Source organism: Capricornis sumatraensis, chromosome 20 (genome assembly GCF_032405125.1).
Source record: "Capricornis sumatraensis isolate serow.1 chromosome 20, serow.2, whole genome shotgun sequence".
NCBI classification, from domain to species: Eukaryota; Metazoa; Chordata; class Mammalia; order Artiodactyla; family Bovidae; genus Capricornis; species Capricornis sumatraensis.
In genome coordinates, this window is record NC_091088.1 from 62,392,881 (window position 1) to 62,409,994 (window position 17,114).

Here is a 17,114-nt window from a genome sequence, read left to right on the forward strand (position 1 = left end):
GGTCTCTGGGTCCAGGGGTGTCCTGTCCGCTGTGTGTGGAGGGGAGGAGCTCCGGCTCTGAAGTTCCTCTTCTGTGAACAGAGTCTCTTGCTCCTCCCCAGCTTCCCTCACGTCTCCTCGCAGCCCTACCTCCCTCTCCCTTCCCTTCTCTTTTCACACACAGGACGCCCAGACACCCTCCTGCTCAGACATGCTGCCGCTGCTGCTGCCGCCGCTGCTGTGGGCGGGTGAGTGGACGGCGGGGCGGGGGTCGGCGGGGCGGGGGCTCGGCTGATCCTCGATTCCTCGCAGGGTCCCTGGCTCAGGATCCGAGATACCGTCTGGACGTGCCGCGGGCCGTGTCGGTGCAGGAGGGCTTGTGTGTCCGCGTGCCCTGCTCCGTCTACTATCCCAGGGAAGGCTGGAAAGGCTCTGACCAAGCTCACGGCTACTGGTTCCGGGAAGGGGCCGAGGTATCCGTGGATGCCCCCGTGGCCACAAACAAATTAGATCATGAAGTTCAGGAGGAGAGCCAGGGCCGATTCCACCTCCTCGGGGACCCCAGGAACAAAAACTGCTCCCTGGAGATCAGAGACGCCAGGAAGAGCGACGGAGGTTCCTACTTTTTTCGTGTGGAAAGAGGAACTATGAAATGGAGCTACAGGTCTGAACTGTTCGTCTTGAATGTGACAGGTAAGCAATGGATCTAGGAGAGGCCAGAGTGGGGGTCATGGGGGTCCCAGGGCAGGGCTGGTGGGGGCCCCTCCTGGGAGGCACTGAGGGTTAAGCAGGTGGGGGCTCCGAGGGAGGGGCTGGACCGAAGCCTGAAGCTTCTCTGGGGCGGGGGCCACACCTCAATGCCTCCTCCTGACCTCCCATCTGCCGCCTCCTCTCACCAGCCCTCACCCACCAGCCCCAAGTCCTCAGCCCGGGGGCCCTGGAGCCCGGCCGCCCGGGGAACCTGACCTGCTCTGTGCCCTGGGCCTGTGAGCGGGCCACGCCCCCCATCTTCTCCTGGACGTCAGCTGCCCCCAGCTCCCTGGGCCCCAGGACCCCCTTCTCGTCGGTGCTCACTCTCACCCCACGGCCCCAGGACCACGGCACCAGGCTGACCTGTCAGGTGAAGCTGCCCGCAAGCGGGGCGATGGTGGAGCGGACCATCCTGCTCAATGTCACCTGTGAGTGGGGGGTGAGGATGTCCGGGGGCTCTGAGGGGTGTGCCGGGCAGGGGGGCCGGGCTGGGGATGCGAGGTGTCTTGTCCTGGAGGCCCTGCTGAGGAGGGGGGTAGAGGGTCATAAAGCTTATCCCTCCTGGATTTTTGTGGCCTCTGGGTTTGTGTGTGGGGGGAGGGGATGTCTACACTTGCCTCACTCCATTCCCCACCCTCCCCCCCCCCCCCCCCGCCCCCGACTGAGGAGGGAAATGCCTTCTTCCTGTCCTAGGTGCTTCACAGAACCGAAGCAATATCTGCGCAGGGGATGGCACAGGTAGGAAGGAGTCCCCTCCCCCTCCCCCGTGGGGCATTGATTGGAGTGGGGTCTCTGCCAGCTTGGCTCAGAGCTGTACTTTCACATGGTGTGCCCACATTCAAATCATGGGGCTTGAGTGGGGTCCTACATTGAAACAGAAGCCCCCACTAGGTCTCGTCCCCAATATCCTCCAATTCTGGTCTTGCCAAGTGACCCACATCCTCCTCCCCGCCCATTCTAAACATGCCCTTTGCCCTTCACCAATCACTGAAGTCTTCGGCTGGCATTTTTTAAAATTGGACTTTATCTTGAAGAACAGATTGAGACTAAACATGCTCTTTATCCTTCACCAATCACTGAAGTCCTTGGCGGGCTTTTTTTTTTTTTTTTATGAACTAGACTTTATTTTGAGGAACACATTGAGGTTCACAACAAAACTGATCAGAAGATAAAGAGACTTCCCCTGCCCTTCCTGCACTTTCTTACACACACACAGCCTCTCCCTCACCAACATCCCCCCGCTCCTAGGGTACATGTTACAGTGAACTTCCACTGACACATCCTTTTCAACCAAAGTCCATGACTGATGTTAGAGTTCACTCTTGGCATTACACGTCTCATGTGTGCGTGTGTGCTCAGTCATGTCTAGCACTTTGCCACCCCCTGGACTGTAGCTGCCCAGGCCCTTCTGGCCATAGAATTTTCCAGGTGAGGATACTGGAGTGGGTTGCCATATCCTACCTCAGGGGCTCTTCCTGATCCAGGGATGGAACCTGCGTCTGTTGTGTCTTCTGCATGGGTAGGCTGATTCTTTACCATTGTACCACCTGGGGTACATTTCATGGGTTTGGACAAATATGTAATGACATGTATCCACCATTAGAGTGTCACTCAGAGTGGTTTCATTGCCCCCCAGTGTTACTTTGGGCCATTTTTTGGCTGTCAGCACCACCCCCACCCCAGCCTTCATGCTGACCCCTCTCTGGAGCCCAGTGCTCCCCTCGTTGCTCTAGTCCCACGGGTCAGGACAACTGGACAGTGAGCCCCATCAGCAGTCTCTCAGCAGTGCCCATCCAATCACTGACAAGTAATGTCCAGATGTACCTCATCTTGAGTGTTGGGGTCCCAGGAGGCTTGGCCAGGCAGGGCCAGGAGCACCGTCTGGATCTGATATGAAGGTCTGAGAAGGTTCCTTCTTCCACTTCCTTCTGGAGGCTCAAAACACCACTGTGAACTCTGAGTGACAGTACCAACAGAGGCCGGGAGAGCAGATTTAGACACCCTCCCTGGAAGGAAGGAGGTGCAAGGCCTTTCAGCATCCCCCGAAGACTCACTGTCTGTCTGGAATGTCCATGGGGCTCAGAGCCTCAGGGCTCTGCTGTGGCCGGGTCTCTGGTCTGTTACATAGAGACCCTGGATGGAGAAGTAGCTGACTCCAAGGAGAGCTGAGGTTTGTTGGAAGAGTGTGGGCTGGAGAGGCAAGTGCCGCTTAGACTGTGCCCTTCTGCAAAAGGCTGAGGTTCTGAGAGGGGAAGGGGAACTGAGCGGCTGGACCCTGCATGTGAGGGGCGGGATACCCCCTCTGCGTGCTGAGGAGAGGAGTCAAGGTTGGAATTCTCCAAGTGTCTCTCTCGTCTGCAGGGGAATCAGGGACAGGGGCAGGAGTGACTGAGGGGGCCATCGTGGGAGCTGGCGTCACCATGCTGCTTGTTCTCTGCTTCGGCCTCATCTTCTTCGTGTGAGCTGGGCTGGGTGTGGGCCAGTGGAGGAGAAGAGGGGCCTGGAGGGATTTCGAGGACCCAGAGCAATGGCGGGGTTGCAGGGGTAATGAGAATCCAGCTAGTAGCCACCTAGCCAGGCATGACGGTGCTCCCAGCCCTGATCCTAGACATTCAGGACCTGGTGGGGTGGGGGTGGGGGGCCTTGTTACAGTTTTGTGATAAAGGCTCCTGGACTTACTCTACCCTTTTAAAATTTTTATTGGAGTATAGTTGGTTTATAGTGCTGTGTTAATTTCAGGTATACATCAAAGCAAATCCATTATGCATATACATATATCCACTCTTTTCTTAGATCCTTTCCCCTTATAAGTCATTACAGAGTATTGAGTACAGTTCCCTGTCCTCTACAGTAGGTTCTTATTACTTATCTATTTTATGCATCGTGCTTGTGCTGTCTCTAAGTCATATCCAACCCCTTGGGGCCCCATGGACTGTAGCCCACCAGACTCCTCTGTCCATGGGATCCAGGCAAGAACACTGGAGCGGGTTACCATTTCCTTCTCCGGGGGATCTTCCCAACCCAAAGATCGAAGCTGCGTCTCCTGCATTGGCAGGCAGATTCTTTACCAGTGAGCCACCAGGGAAGCCCATTTTATGCAGAGCAGTGTGTATATGTCAATCCCAATCTCACAGCCTATCCCTCCCCCTGTTGCTGCTCTGGTAGCCATTAGTTTGCTTTCTACATCTGTGACTCTATTTCTGTTCTGTGAATAAGTCCATTTGTACCTTTTTTTTTTTTTTTTAAAGATTTCACATTTAAGTGATATCATACGATATTTGTCTTTCTCTGTCTGACTTCAGGTTCCCTAGTGGCTCAGATGGTAAATAATCTGCCTACAATGCAGGAGACCTGGATTCAATCCTTGAGTCAGGGAAATCCACCAGAGAAGGAAATGGCAACCCACTCCAATATTCTTTCCTGGAGAATTCCATGGACAGAGGAGCCTAGTGATTTACAATCCAAGGGGCTGCAAAAAGTTAGACATGAATGAGCAACTGATAATTGTCTGACTTACTTCACTTAGTGTGATAATCTCTAGGTCCATCCATGTTGCTGCAAAATGGCATTTCATTCTTTTTTTATGGCCAGTAATATTCAAGTGTAGGGCTTCCCAGGTGGCACTAGTGGTAAAGAACCCACTTTCCAATGCAGAAGACGTAAGATACATGGATCCAATCCCTGGGTCAGGAAGATCCCACGGAGGAGGGCACAGCAACCCACTCCAGTATTCTTGCCTGGAGAATCCCATGGAAGAAGAGCCAGGCGGGCTACAGTCCATAGGGTCGCAAACAGCTGGACACGACTAAAGTGACTTAGCAGGCATGCATGCAATAGTCCGTAGTATACAGGTACCACATCTTCTTTATCCATTCCTCTGTCAAGGCACATTTAAGTTGCTTCCATGTCCTGGCTATTTTAAATGATGCTTCAACGAACATTGGGGTACATGCATCTTTTTGAATTATGGTTTTCTTTGGATATGTTGGTCTGGCCCTACACTTGACCTGCATTAAGCACTCACTCCAGCCTCAAAAGAGCGACCCTGTGTCACAAACCCTCTCTCTCATCAGAGTGAAGATCTACAGGAAGAAGGTAGCCAAGACCGCAGTGGACATGGAGGACATCTACTCTGCCGCAGAGCCAGTTTCCCTGGTGAGTGACACGGGTACCCTGGCAACACAGCCTGCCCTGTGTATCCCCCCAGTGCGTGGGGTGGCCCATGGCCATGCTTCTTTCAGCATGTCCAGAAATGAGCTCTTCCTCTTCCCCTTCTTGCTTGTTTGAAAATGTAGGATTCATTATTATTCAAATATGTGAGGCCGACAGATCAGGAGATGATGGCCATGGAAAAGACAGTTATTATAGTTCCCAAGAGGAGGGTTCATGCCACACCCCACAATCACACCATTGTTTTATTGTTTGAGGGACAGGTCGTGGGCTTCTTTTGCCTGGTTTTGTTGCTAAGCAAGCCTGCTTGGTTTGTGGTTAAGCAGGAGAAGGGAATGGCAATCCACTTCAGTATTCTTGCCTTGAGAACCCCATGAACAGTTGCAAAAGGCAAAAAGATAGGACACTGAAAGATGGACTCCCCAGGTCAGTGGGTGCCCAGTATGCTACTGGAGATCAGTGGAGAAATAACTCCAGAAAGAATGAAGAGACAGAGCCAAAGCAAAAACAATTCCCAGTTGTGGATGTGACTGTTGATGGAAGCAAGGTCCGATGCTGTAAAGAGCAATATTGCATAGGAACCTGGAATGTGAGGTCCATGAATCAAGGCAAATTGGAAGTGGTCAAACAGGAGATGGCAAGAGTGAACATGGACATTTTAGGAATCAGTGAACTAAAATGCACTGGAATGGGTGAATTTAACTCAGATGACCACTATATCTACTACTGTGGGCAAGAATCCCTTAGAAGAAATGGAGTAGCCATCATGGTCAACAAAAGAGTCTGAAATGCAGTACTTGGATGCAATCTCAAAAACGACAGAATGATCTCTGTTCATTTCCAAGGCAAACCATTCAATATCACAGTTATCCAAGCCTATGCCCCAACCAGTAATGTTGAAGAAGCTGAAGTTGAATGGTTCTGTGAAGACCTACAAGACCTTATAGAACTAACACCCAAAAAAGATGTCCTTTTCTTTATAGGGGACTGGAATGAAAAAATAGGAAGTCAAGAAATACCTGGAGTAACAGGCAAATTTGGCCTTGGAGTACAGAATGAAGCAGGGCAAAGGCTAATAGAGTTTTGCCAAGAGAATGCATTGGTCATAGCAAACACCCTCTTCCAGCAACACAAGAGAAGACTCTACACATGGACATCACCAGATGGTCAATATCAAAATCAGACTGATTATATTCTTTGCAGCCAAAAATGGAGAAGTTCTATACAGTCAGCAAAAACAAGACCGGTAGCTGACTGGCACAGGCCATGAACACCGTATTGCCAAATTCAGACTTAAATTGAATAAAGTAGGGAAAACCACTAGACCATTCAGGTATGACCTAAATCAAATCCCTTATGATTATACAGTGGAAATGACAAATAGATTCAAGGGATTAGATTTGATAGACAGAGTGCCTGAAGAACTATGGATGGAGGTTCCTAACATTGTACAGAAGGCAGGGATCAACACCATCCCCAAGGAAAAGAAATGCAAAAAGGAAAAATGGTTGTCTGAGGAGGCTTTACAAGTAGCTGTGAATAGAAGAGAAGCTAAAGGCAAAGGAGAAAAGGAAACATATTACCCATTTGAATGTAGAATTTCAAAGAATAGCAAGGAGAGATAAGAAAGCCTTCCTCAGTGATTAATGTGAGGAAATAGAGGAAAACAATAGAATGGGAAAGTCTACAGATCTCTTCAAGAAAATTATGAGATACCAAGGGAACATTTCATGCAAAGATGGACATAGTAAAGGACAGAAATGGTACAGACCTAACAGAAGCAGAAGATATTAAGAAGAGGTGGCAAGAATACACGGAAGAACTGTACAAAAAAGATCTTCACGATTCAGATGATCACGATGGTGTGATCACCAACCTAGAGCCAGACATCTTGGAATGGGAAGTCAAGTGGACCTTAGGAAGCATCACTACAAACAAAGCTAGTGGAGGTGATGGAATTCCAGTTGAGCTATTTTAAATCTTAAAATATGATGCTGTGAAAGTGTTGCAGTCAATATGCCAGCAAATTTGGAAAACTCAGCAGTGGCTACGGGACTGGAAAAGGTCAGTTTTCATTCCAATCTCAAAGAAAGATAATGCCAAAGAATGTTCAAACTACTGCACAATTGCAGTAATCTCACACACTAGCAAAATAATGCTCAAAATTCTCCAAGCCAGGCTTCAACAGTACGTGAACCGTGAACTTCAGGTGGATTTAGAAAAGGCAGAGGAACCAGAGATCAAATTGCCAACATCCCTTGGATCATTGAAAAAGCTAGAGAGTTCCAGAAAAACATCTACTTCTGTTTTATTAACTATGCCAAAGCCTTTGACTGTGTGGATCACAATAAACTGTGGAAAATTCTGGAAGAGATGGGAATACCAGACCTGCCTCTTGAGAAATCTGTATGCAGGTCAGGAAGCATCAGTTAGAACTGGACATGAAACAATAGACTGGTTCCAAGTAGAAAAAGGAGTACATCAAGGCTGTATATTGTCACCCTGCTTATTTAACTTATATGCAGAGTACATCATGAGAAACACCGGGTTGGATGATGCACAAGCTGGAATCAAGATTGCCAGGAGAAATATCAATAACCTCAGATATGCAGATGACACCACCCTTATGGTAGAAAGTGAGGAGGAACTAAGAAGTCTCTTGATGAAAGTGAAAGAGGACAGTGAAAAAGTTGGCTTAAAACTCAACATTCAGAAAACTAAAATCATGGCATCTGGTCCCATCAGTTCATGGGAAATAGATGGGGAAACAGTGGAAACAGTGTCAGACTTTATTTTGGGGGGCTCCAAAATCACTGCAGATGGTGACTGCAGCCATGAAATTAAAAGACGCTTACTCCTTGGAAGAAAAGTTATGACCAACCTAGACAGCATATTAAAAACCAGAGACTTTACTTTGCCAACAAAGGTCCGTCTAGTCAAAACTATGGTTTTTCCAGTAGTCATGTATGGATGTGAGAGTTGGACTATAGAGAAAGCTGAGTGCCGAAGAATTGATGGTTTTGAACTGTGGTGTTGGAGAAGACTCTTGAGAGTCCCTTGAACTGCAAGGAGATCCAACCAGTCCATCCTAAAGGAAATCAGTCCTGAATATTCATTGGAAGGACTGATGCTGAAGCTGAAACTCCAATACTTTGGGCACCTGATGTGAAGAACTGACTCATTTGAAAAGTCCTTGATGCTGGAAAAGATTGAAGGCAGGAGGAGAAGGGGACAACAGAGGATGAGATTGTCGGATGGCATCACTGACTCAATGGACATGAGTTTGAGTAATCTCCGAGAGTTGGTGATGGACAGGGAGGCCTGGTATGCTTCAGTCCATGGGGTTGCAGAGTCAGACATGACTGAGTGACTGAACTGAACTGAAATCTGTTTTCTCGAGTAATCATTAACTTACAGGAGTCTCCCATATTTTTCTACTTACAATGCCGTAGTGGGATTAACTGTTTAATCACCTGTTCTGTCCCTCATTCTGTCCCTATCATTCTTTGAGAGTTTCCCTATAACGTAATATTTTCCACATAGGGCTTCCCAGGTGGCTCAGTGGTAAAGAATCTGCCTACAGTGCCGGAGAGGCAGATGTGGATTCCCTGAGCCAGTAACATAATATTATTTTCTACAAAGGTCTATGTGAGTGTTCTGTAGAGTTGCAAAACAATCTGTAGCCTTATATCTGTTGTATGATTGCATAAACAGAACTTGGAGAAATGTTTAATAACAGAATGGAAGAATGAATAAGTGCTTGTCCCAGAGTCAAATTCACTTCATGGGCCCTCTCTGCCTTCTCATCCCAAAACTACCTTGATGTGACCCCTTTCTTTGCTCTCCGCACAGGATCACCAGCAGGAGTCCAAGTCAGAGGAATCTTCTGACCCCAGAAGTTATGCAGGGGCCACCCCCTCTTTGGAGTTGGAGCAGGAGTTGCATTATTCCTCCATCATCTTCCGTGGGGAGAAGCCTCGGGAGAGCCCTCACTCGGAATATGCAGAGATCAGGATCAAGTGAGGCGCCGAAGGCAGTATGAGCCTCAGCGTCGGGACGTCCATATCTTCCGCAGGAAGGAGGACCCACAGGCTAATTCTTGGAGACCTAACATCCCCATCAGCAGTGGGTTCATGAACTACTGCCTGCAAGTTTCTTGCTATATGTCTTAGGCTTTGCAATCACAGATACCTGGGATCACATCCATGCCCATTCATTTATTAAGAAAGTAGCATCTTGTGACCCACCTACCCTGACCCCCATCCACCATGCTTTGGTTTCCTGCTTTGGTGAAACAAACATGAGAAGTCCAGCCTCACAGGGCTGTTGTGAGGATTAAATGGAAGTATGAAATATGCAACAGAAGTATTGATACATTGTGACTTTTGACTGAAAAAAACCACACGCACACAAAAACACACACAACCTGAAAGTTGTGAGTTATGCTTTATTTGGGGACCTTACTGAGGACTATAGCCTGGGAGACAGCCTTTCAGATAGCTCCGAGGAGCTGCTCTGTAGAGGTAAGGGAAGAGCCAGGATATATAGGCGTTTTTGCTGAAAACAAACGTGTAACTGAACATCAAAAGATCACTGCTAATCACAAAAATCAGATACCTCAAGGTAATGATTTTAGTGCTTTTCTGTGTATGGGAGGATGCAAAAGTCTGAGTCCATTGGAAATTGTTCCTTAAATATGCATTTTAATAATCTTGGGCAAGTACTGTGTTTTTCTCCATCCTGAGTTCTCTTCAGGGCACAGCAGCGGGGCAGGCTGCTGTGGCTGATGGCTTGATGGTGGGCAACATTATTATTTTGTTTGCACATTTCACCCCGAGCTGGGTTGGTCCTGTCCCTGGGTACCACATCGGTTATGTTTGTCAGCCTCTCTCTTACTCAGAACTCTCCCTTGGATCCCTTCCCTGACTTGACCTCCAGCATCATCTCTCTCCATTCCTGAATTTTCCTTTTCCATCCTCTCTACCTCCTACTACTCCTGCTATAGGCAAAATCAAATAAAGCCATTTAGAGAATTTCCTAAAGCTTAGAGCAGACCATAACCAAAAGATTGTTCTCTCTCCTTAATCCAACAGAAGAACTTGCAAGCTTCTCAACCTGATATTCCAGGTCAGCAGTCAGGAGACTTTTTGGTAAAGGGACAAATAGTAAGTATTTAAGCTTTTCAAGCTGTATGGTTCCTGTTGCATTTCCCAGCTTCTGCCCTCTGTTCACAACTATAAATCCCCAAAATGGTGCAAGAGACAACCAAGGAGAATTCTGGAAGGTGGTAAGAAGAAGGCAAGTGGGCTTCAGTTCAGTTCAGTCGCTCAGTCATGTCTGACTCTTTGTGACCCCATGGTCTGCAGCATGCCAGGCTTCCCTGTCCATCACCAACTCCAGGCGCTTGCCCAAACTCATGTCCATCTAGTTGTTGATGCCATCCAACCATCTCATCCTCTGTCGTCCCCTTCTCCTGCCTTCAATCTTTCCCAACATCAGAGTCTTTTTCAGTGAGTCAGCTCTTCGCATCAGGTGGCCAAAGTATTGGGGCTTCAGCTTCAGCATCAGTCCTTCCAACGAATATTCAGGACTGATTTCCTTTAGGTTTGACTAGTTGGATCTCCTTGTAGTCCAAGGGACTCTCAAGAGTCTTCTCCAACACCACAGTTCAAAAGCATCAATTCTTCAGTGCTCAGCTTTCTTTAGTAAATATTTAGGCTTTTCAAGCTGTATGGTTCCTGTTGCTTTTCCCAGCTTTTGCCCTCTGTTCACAACTATAAACGCTAAGAATGATGCAAGAGACAACCAAGGAGAATTCTGGAGAGTGATGAGAAGAAGGCAAGTGGGCATAGGACCCCAGGAATGGAGGACCAATACAGAGTCAGGGCATTTCAGCCCCTACCACACAACCCACTCAGACCCACCGCCTCTCGCGCCTGACTGAGAGACAGTCAGGGGTCTTCGCCACATTGTCAGGGATGCGCACACCCGTCCCATGCTCCAGGTACCTCCTCTCTGCCTCCTCCTAGGGGCTCCCACAGCCACACCTGACCCTGCAGCCCCTCCCCCACCCAGCTGGTGCTCCCCCAGTGTCAGCCCCACTCCCACCCCACCCCCAGGACACTCTGCTGGACAGATGGCTGCAGGAGCAGCAACTGGCTCAACCATCAGAGGGACAACCCAAGCAGAGGCCAGGTCACCACCGCCTGATGAAGTAACAGCCCGCTGGGATCAGAGCCAGGGCAGAGAGGAGAAGCAGAAGCTTCCTGGAGTTGCCACACTGTTCCTTCCCTTTTCCCCTCCCAGCCTCAGAGGGCTCCCATCCTGCCGGCTGACCCCTGGCCACTGTGTACGCTGAGCACTCCAAAGGGTTCATTCTTCCGGGAGAGACCCCATGGGTTCACTCGCTACAGCTGCTTCAAGGCAGTTCCACCGGCTGGCAGCTTTGAACAGCAGAAATTCATTTGCTCATGAACCTGGAGGCTGGAAGTCTGAGATCAAGGTGTCCGCAGGGTTGGCTCCTTATTTTTTCTTCATTTTTACATTTTAAAATATTAACTTACTTTCAACTGCGCTGGGTCTTTGTTGCTGCCCGTCTCGGTTTTCTCTAGTTGCAGCGGGTGGGGGCTACTGTTTGCTGCAGTGCACAGGCTTCTCATTGTGGTGGCTTCTCTTATTGAGAGGCACGGGCTCGAGGCCCACGGGCTTTGGTAGTTGCAGCTCCCGTGCTCTAGAGCTCAGACTCAGTAGTTGTGGAGCACGGACTTAGTTGCTCTGCAGCACGCAGGACTTCCCGAACCAGGGATTGAACTCATGTCCCCTCAGTTGGCAAGTGGATTCTTAACCACTGGACCACCAGGGAAGTCCCTAAGTTTTAAAACAATTTTTGATTAACGTATAGTGGCTTTACAATGTTGTATTAATCACTGCTGTACAGCAAAGTGATTCAGTTATACATATGTATTCAGCCTTCTGTGGCCTCTCTTCTTGGCTTGTAGACAGTCGTCTTCTCCCCGTGTCTCCATGTGGTAGCTTCTCAGTATGTGTCTGTGTCCTAACAGCTTCTTCTTACATGGACATGGGCCTTATGAGGGCCAACCTCAATGACCTCATTTTACCTTAATTACCTCACACATACAGTTGTGAGAGCTGGACTGAGTGCCAAAGAATTGATGCCTTTGCACTGTGGTGCTAGAGAAGACTCCTGAAAGTCCCTTGGATAGCAAAAAGATCAAACCAGTCTATCTTAAAGAAAATCAACCCTGAACACTCATTGGAAGGACTGATGTTGAAGCTGAAGTTCCAGTATTTTGGTCATCTGATTAGAACATTGGAAAAGTCCCTGATGCTGGGAAAGATTGAGGGCAGAGAGAGAAGAGGGTGTCAGAGGATGAGAGGGTTGAATGGTATCGCCGATGCAATGGGCATGAACTCGGGCAAACTTTGGGAGGTGGTGAAGGACAGAGAGGCCTGGCCTGCTGCAGTCCATGGGGTCGCAAAAGGTCGGACACGACTGGGTGACTGAATGACAACACAACCTCTTTAAAGGCCCTGTCTCCAAATGCAATCACGTTTAGAGGCACGGGGGGTTAGGACTTGCACATATAAAATTTTTTTGAGGGGGGTGATACAATTCAGCCCCAACACCCCATGAACAACAGGGATGCAATTCTGCAGAGAATGGTTAGGTGGCACAGCATGCATTAGGGAGCCAGGCTCAGCCCAGAGCCATCTGACTGCAGAGTCTGTGCCCCAGATCCCCTCTTCAGGCTTAGGTATCTTTGGTATCAAAGACACCACTGACCACCAGGAGCTTCTTGCTGAAGGAGGGACTTAGAGGAACGGGCAGGGCCAGACACGTGACCTGCAAGATGGCCACACCAGACTGTAGAAAATGCCCAGGACGAGGGTTGAACATTATTATTCCTGTATGTACAGATGAAAAGGAGAAGGCAATGGCACCCCACTCTAGTACTCTTGCCTGGAAAATCCCATGGACGGAGGAGCCTAGTGGGCTGCTGTCCATGGAGTCGCTAAGAGTCGGACACAACTGAGAGACTTCACTTTCACTTTTCACTTTCATGCATTGGAGAAGGAAATGGCAACCCACTCCAGTGTTCTTGCCTGGAGAATCCCAGAGATGGGGGAGCCTGGTGGGCTGCCATCTATGGGGTTGCACAGAGTTGGACATGACTGAAGTGACTCAGCAGCAGCAGCAGCACAGATGAAAAAGCTGAGGCTTGGAGGGGAAGGAGGGCAGGCCCACCTGCCCCCAAAGGCTGTCATCTTGCTCTCAGTGCCCGGCTCCCAGGCCTGGCGTGCGCAGTCAACACCAGGGGGGCCAGGGCAGGCGGCTGTTACTAGGTCAAGAAGCCCCATGCTCCCCTGGGATCATGTTCTCATAGCACCTTCATCCTGGTCCCACCCATTCTGGCCATTTACACCCGGGAACTCACCTTCTAACTGCACAGAGTGATCAAGTTTTTCCTCCGAACCCCGAGCTGGCTACCCCCAGCTCATACTGTATCAACGGGACCTGGGGCACCGGAGTTCTCCAGGATGAGACATTCTGTCCCGTTCTTCCTGGGGCTCCAGTCCCTGAAAGCAGAGATGCACATGTGTGCCGTTGTCACGTTCATCTCAGTAACTAATCACCACCTCCTTCATCCGGGGGGGTGGGTGCCCATCCCCATCTTTCACACCTAGAACTTCCCCAGCTGCCCCTCCTGCCTCCCACACCCGGCGGGGACTGACCAGCTTGATTTCCAGCTGTGGACAGAGGTGCAGGGGAGTCGGTGGCGAACAGGGAGCCGGGAGCCTCCCCTGGGCAGTGCTCGCTGCTTGTGACCCTCGGTGGGGCCTCATCTAGACGGTTCCTCTCCAGGATTCGCGCAGCTCCGGCAGCCTGTGGGTGCCGAGTTCCTCTTTTGTGGTCTGTCACTTTCTGACCTCAGCCCTGGGCTTCCTGTTGGGGCTTCCTCTCAATCCTGTGACACCAAGGCTCCAAGAGTGTCACCCCAAAGATGCTGCTGCTGCTGCTGCTGCAGTCACTGCTGTGGGTAGGTGAGTGGGGTGAGGGCTCGACTAATCCTCATTTCCCTGCAGGGTCCCTGGCTCAGGATCTGAGATACCAGCTGGATGTGCCACGGTCTGTGTCGGTGCAGGAGGGACTGTGTGTCCGCGTGGTCTGCTTGGTCTCCTATCCCCGGGAAGGCTGGAAAGACTCTGACCCAGCTCACAGCTACTGGTTCCGGGAAAAGGCATATACCACTGAAGATCTCGCAGTGGCCACAAACAACCCAGAGCATGCGGTGCTCAGTGAGACCCAGGGCCGATTCCTCCTCATTGGAGACCCCCGGACCAAAGACTGCTCCCTGGAGATCAGAGACGCCCAGAGGAGGGATACAGGGACATACATCTTTAGGGTGGAGAGAGGGCCTACTGTGAGATATAGTTATAAATGGCATCCGCTCTCGATCCGTGTGACGGGTAAGGATGGGGCCAAGTGGAGGACATACATATAGGGGTCCTTAGGAACCCCAGGGCAGGGTGGGAGGGGAACCCTGTCTTCTCATCCTGGGGGGGACCCAGGGGTACAGGATGCTGGGGAACAGACTGCTCTGAGGGGCACACAGGTGTCCCACCTCCAGTCCTGGGTCTGCGTCTCCCCCTCTCCAGCTCTGACAGACACACCTGACATCCACGTCCAGGGGACCCTAGTATCCGGCCGCCCCACCAACCTCACCTGTGCGGTGCCATGGGCCTGTGAGAGGGGGACGCCCCCCACCTTCTCCTGGACCAGGGTCGCCCTCACCTCCCCGCACCCTGAGAGTCCCCACTCCTCAGTGCTCACCCTCACCCCGAGGCCCCAGGACCACGGCACCAACCTCACGTGTCGTGTGACCTTCCCTGGAGCTGGTGTGAGCACAGAGGCGACCATCAGGCTCAATGTGTCCTGTGAGTGAGGTGGGGGGACGGGCAAGAGGCTGGGTCCCCAGTGGTGTTGGGGAGGGGGAGGCAGGGCCTGGGCTGCTGGAACTGGGGAGGATGGATGAGGACACCCCACTCCACTTGCTTCCCATTTCTGATGTTTCTGGGAGGAAGGGCCTATGTTCCTGCCCCTGAAAAGGGACAGTTATGTCTGTCTGTCCAGATGCACCCCAGGAGCTGACCATCAGAGTGTACCGGAAAGAAGGCACAGGTATACGTCAAAACCTCTCTTCTTGGGGCAGTGATGGAAATGGGGTCTGTCTCTGACCTTCTGAGCTGATCTGGGGTTCAGGACTCAGATAGAAGGTGTGGGAACAGCAGGGGTGGGAACCCCTCCACACTGGCTCGTGGGCTTACAAACCAGCCTCCCCCTTCTGCTGACTGTTCTCATGGATGTCGCCTGGCCTCTTCCTTGCCAAATGGACGTAACTGTCCCCACTGCCTGGGCTCTATCTTCCTCCCAAATCCTGGCTTCTCTCTCCTTAGGGGTTGGCTCTCACTGGTTGGCAAGAGCCAGTTGTGCAACTGTGTCCATCTTTTCCCATTTCTGGGTTCAGTGGCTTCAAATGAGGCATTTGAAACTGGCCACGATGGGATTTTTTACACAGAGGAAATCGACAATGCTTCGAACCAGGACAATATGAGCCACTAAGCAATGGAAGAGACGGGCAGAGCGAGGCTAGCTTTCTCTCTGTCTTGCCAGGACCTGAAACTCTGGGCAAAAGCCAGTCTCTTTCAGTCCAGGAGGGCCAGTCCCTGTGCCTGGACTGTGTTCCTGACAGCAACCCTCCTGCCATGATCAGCTGGACCCGAGAGAGCCTGACCCTGAGTCCCTCAAATTCCTCGAACCCTGGGGTCCTTGAGCTGCCCCGGGTGGAACTGAGGGACCATGGGTTATATGTCTGCCAAGCTCAGCATCCACTGGGCTCCAAGAAAGCATCTCTGAACCTCGTTGTGAGAAGTGAGTTGGAACACACCCGGGGGAAGGAGGCCGGGGTTAATGGGAGGGGAGAGCTGCCCTGATCCCTCCCATCTCTCCCCACAGCACCCCTACAGCTGCTGGGCCCCTCCTGCTCCCAGGAGGACGAGGGTCTGAGCTGCAGCTGCTCCTCCCGAGCCTGGCCGGCCCCCTCCCTGCACTGGCGGTTGGGCGAGGGGCTGCTGGAGGGGAACTTCAGTAACGCCTCCTTTGAGGTTGCCTCCAGCTCCGCTGGGCCCTGGGCTAATAGCTCCCTGAGCCTCCGCGAGGGGCTCAGCTCCGGCCTCAGACTCAGCTGCGAGGCCCAGAACGCCCATGGGAAACAGAACGTGAAGATCCTGCTGCTGCCAGGTCCGGGGAAAGGGGAACTCACGCATCTGGGTCCTAGAAAACATGGAGAGGAAGAGAAATGGGCATGATTCTGGGCTAAAAGGGACTAGCATTCAGGGTCCTCTGTGGTAGCTGGGGAGGGGAGCATAGGAGGCTGCAGTCTTATCAAAGGATGGTGGACATGGCACCAAGTCCTGGGGCAAAGTAGGCACACTCGTGGGTCATGGATATGAGAAGGCTGGGGGCTCAGGTGAATGCTTGAAGTGGGCTGGATGTCACCCCAGGACTCATATCTCCAGGGAGACCAGGACCCAGGACCGGCATGGTTCAGGGGGCTGTCGGAGGAGCTGGTGTCACAGCCCTGCTTGCTCTCTGTCTCATCTTCTTTGTGTGAGTGGTGGCCTCAGCTGGGGACCACTATGGGGGTGGGTGCAAGGGGGGATGACGGGGGTGAAGACTCAAAGAATCTTCAAAACTCAAAGCTCAGGACTTCCCTGGTGGTCCAGTGGTTAAGAATCTGCCTGCCAGTGCAGGGGACACGGGTTCGATACCCAGTCCAGGAAGATCCCACATGGCCATGGGACAACTAAGCCCACGTGCCACAACTACTGAAGCTTGCTCGCCTAGAGCCCTGAGCTCTTCAACTAGAGAAGCCACTGCCGTGAGAAGCCCTCGCAGGGCACCTAGAGAGTAGCCCCCACTGGCCCCAACTTGGGAAAGCCCCTAGGCAGCAAGGAAGACCAGCACAGCCAAAAATAAACTAATTATTAAAAAACAAAACAAAACAAAACACTCAAAGCCCAGAGTTGAGGGCACTGGTGGAGTGATAATGCTGAAAAAGAGGTGGCTCACTGAAGTGGCATCAAGAGTGCAGCCTCCTGACATCTTGGCCCAGTGTGGACCCTGGCGCTGGCCG

At 51.1% G+C, this 17,114-nt stretch overlaps 3 protein-coding genes across 3 annotated transcripts in view; all 3 read left to right on the forward strand.

The window, feature by feature from the left end:
- Nucleotides 1-190: 190 nt before the first annotated feature.
- On the forward strand, nt 191-8,922 carry LOC138096356 (myeloid cell surface antigen CD33-like). Its single transcript, XM_068992515.1, has 6 exons — nt 191-227; nt 292-672; nt 879-1,157; nt 3,091-3,187; nt 4,803-4,884; nt 8,752-8,922. Exons 1-6 carry the CDS (start codon nt 191-193, stop codon nt 8,920-8,922), a joined length of 1,047 nt encoding a protein of 348 aa, XP_068848616.1.
- A 5,000-nt stretch (nt 8,923-13,922) lies between these two features.
- On the forward strand, nt 13,923-16,287 carry LOC138096868 (sialic acid-binding Ig-like lectin 5). Its single transcript, XM_068993120.1, has 6 exons — nt 13,923-13,962; nt 14,005-14,388; nt 14,578-14,856; nt 15,053-15,100; nt 15,593-15,850; nt 15,935-16,287. Exons 1-6 carry the CDS (start codon nt 13,923-13,925, stop codon nt 16,285-16,287), a joined length of 1,362 nt encoding a protein of 453 aa, XP_068849221.1.
- A 233-nt stretch (nt 16,288-16,520) lies between these two features.
- The window catches only part of LOC138096869 (zinc finger protein 723-like), a 40,914-nt gene continuing 40,320 nt past the window's right edge, over nt 16,521-17,114 (forward strand). Inside the window, 1 exon segment of the mRNA XM_068993121.1 lies at nt 16,521-16,588. Within this exon segment, the coding sequence (XP_068849222.1) occupies nt 16,521-16,588 (68 nt within the window).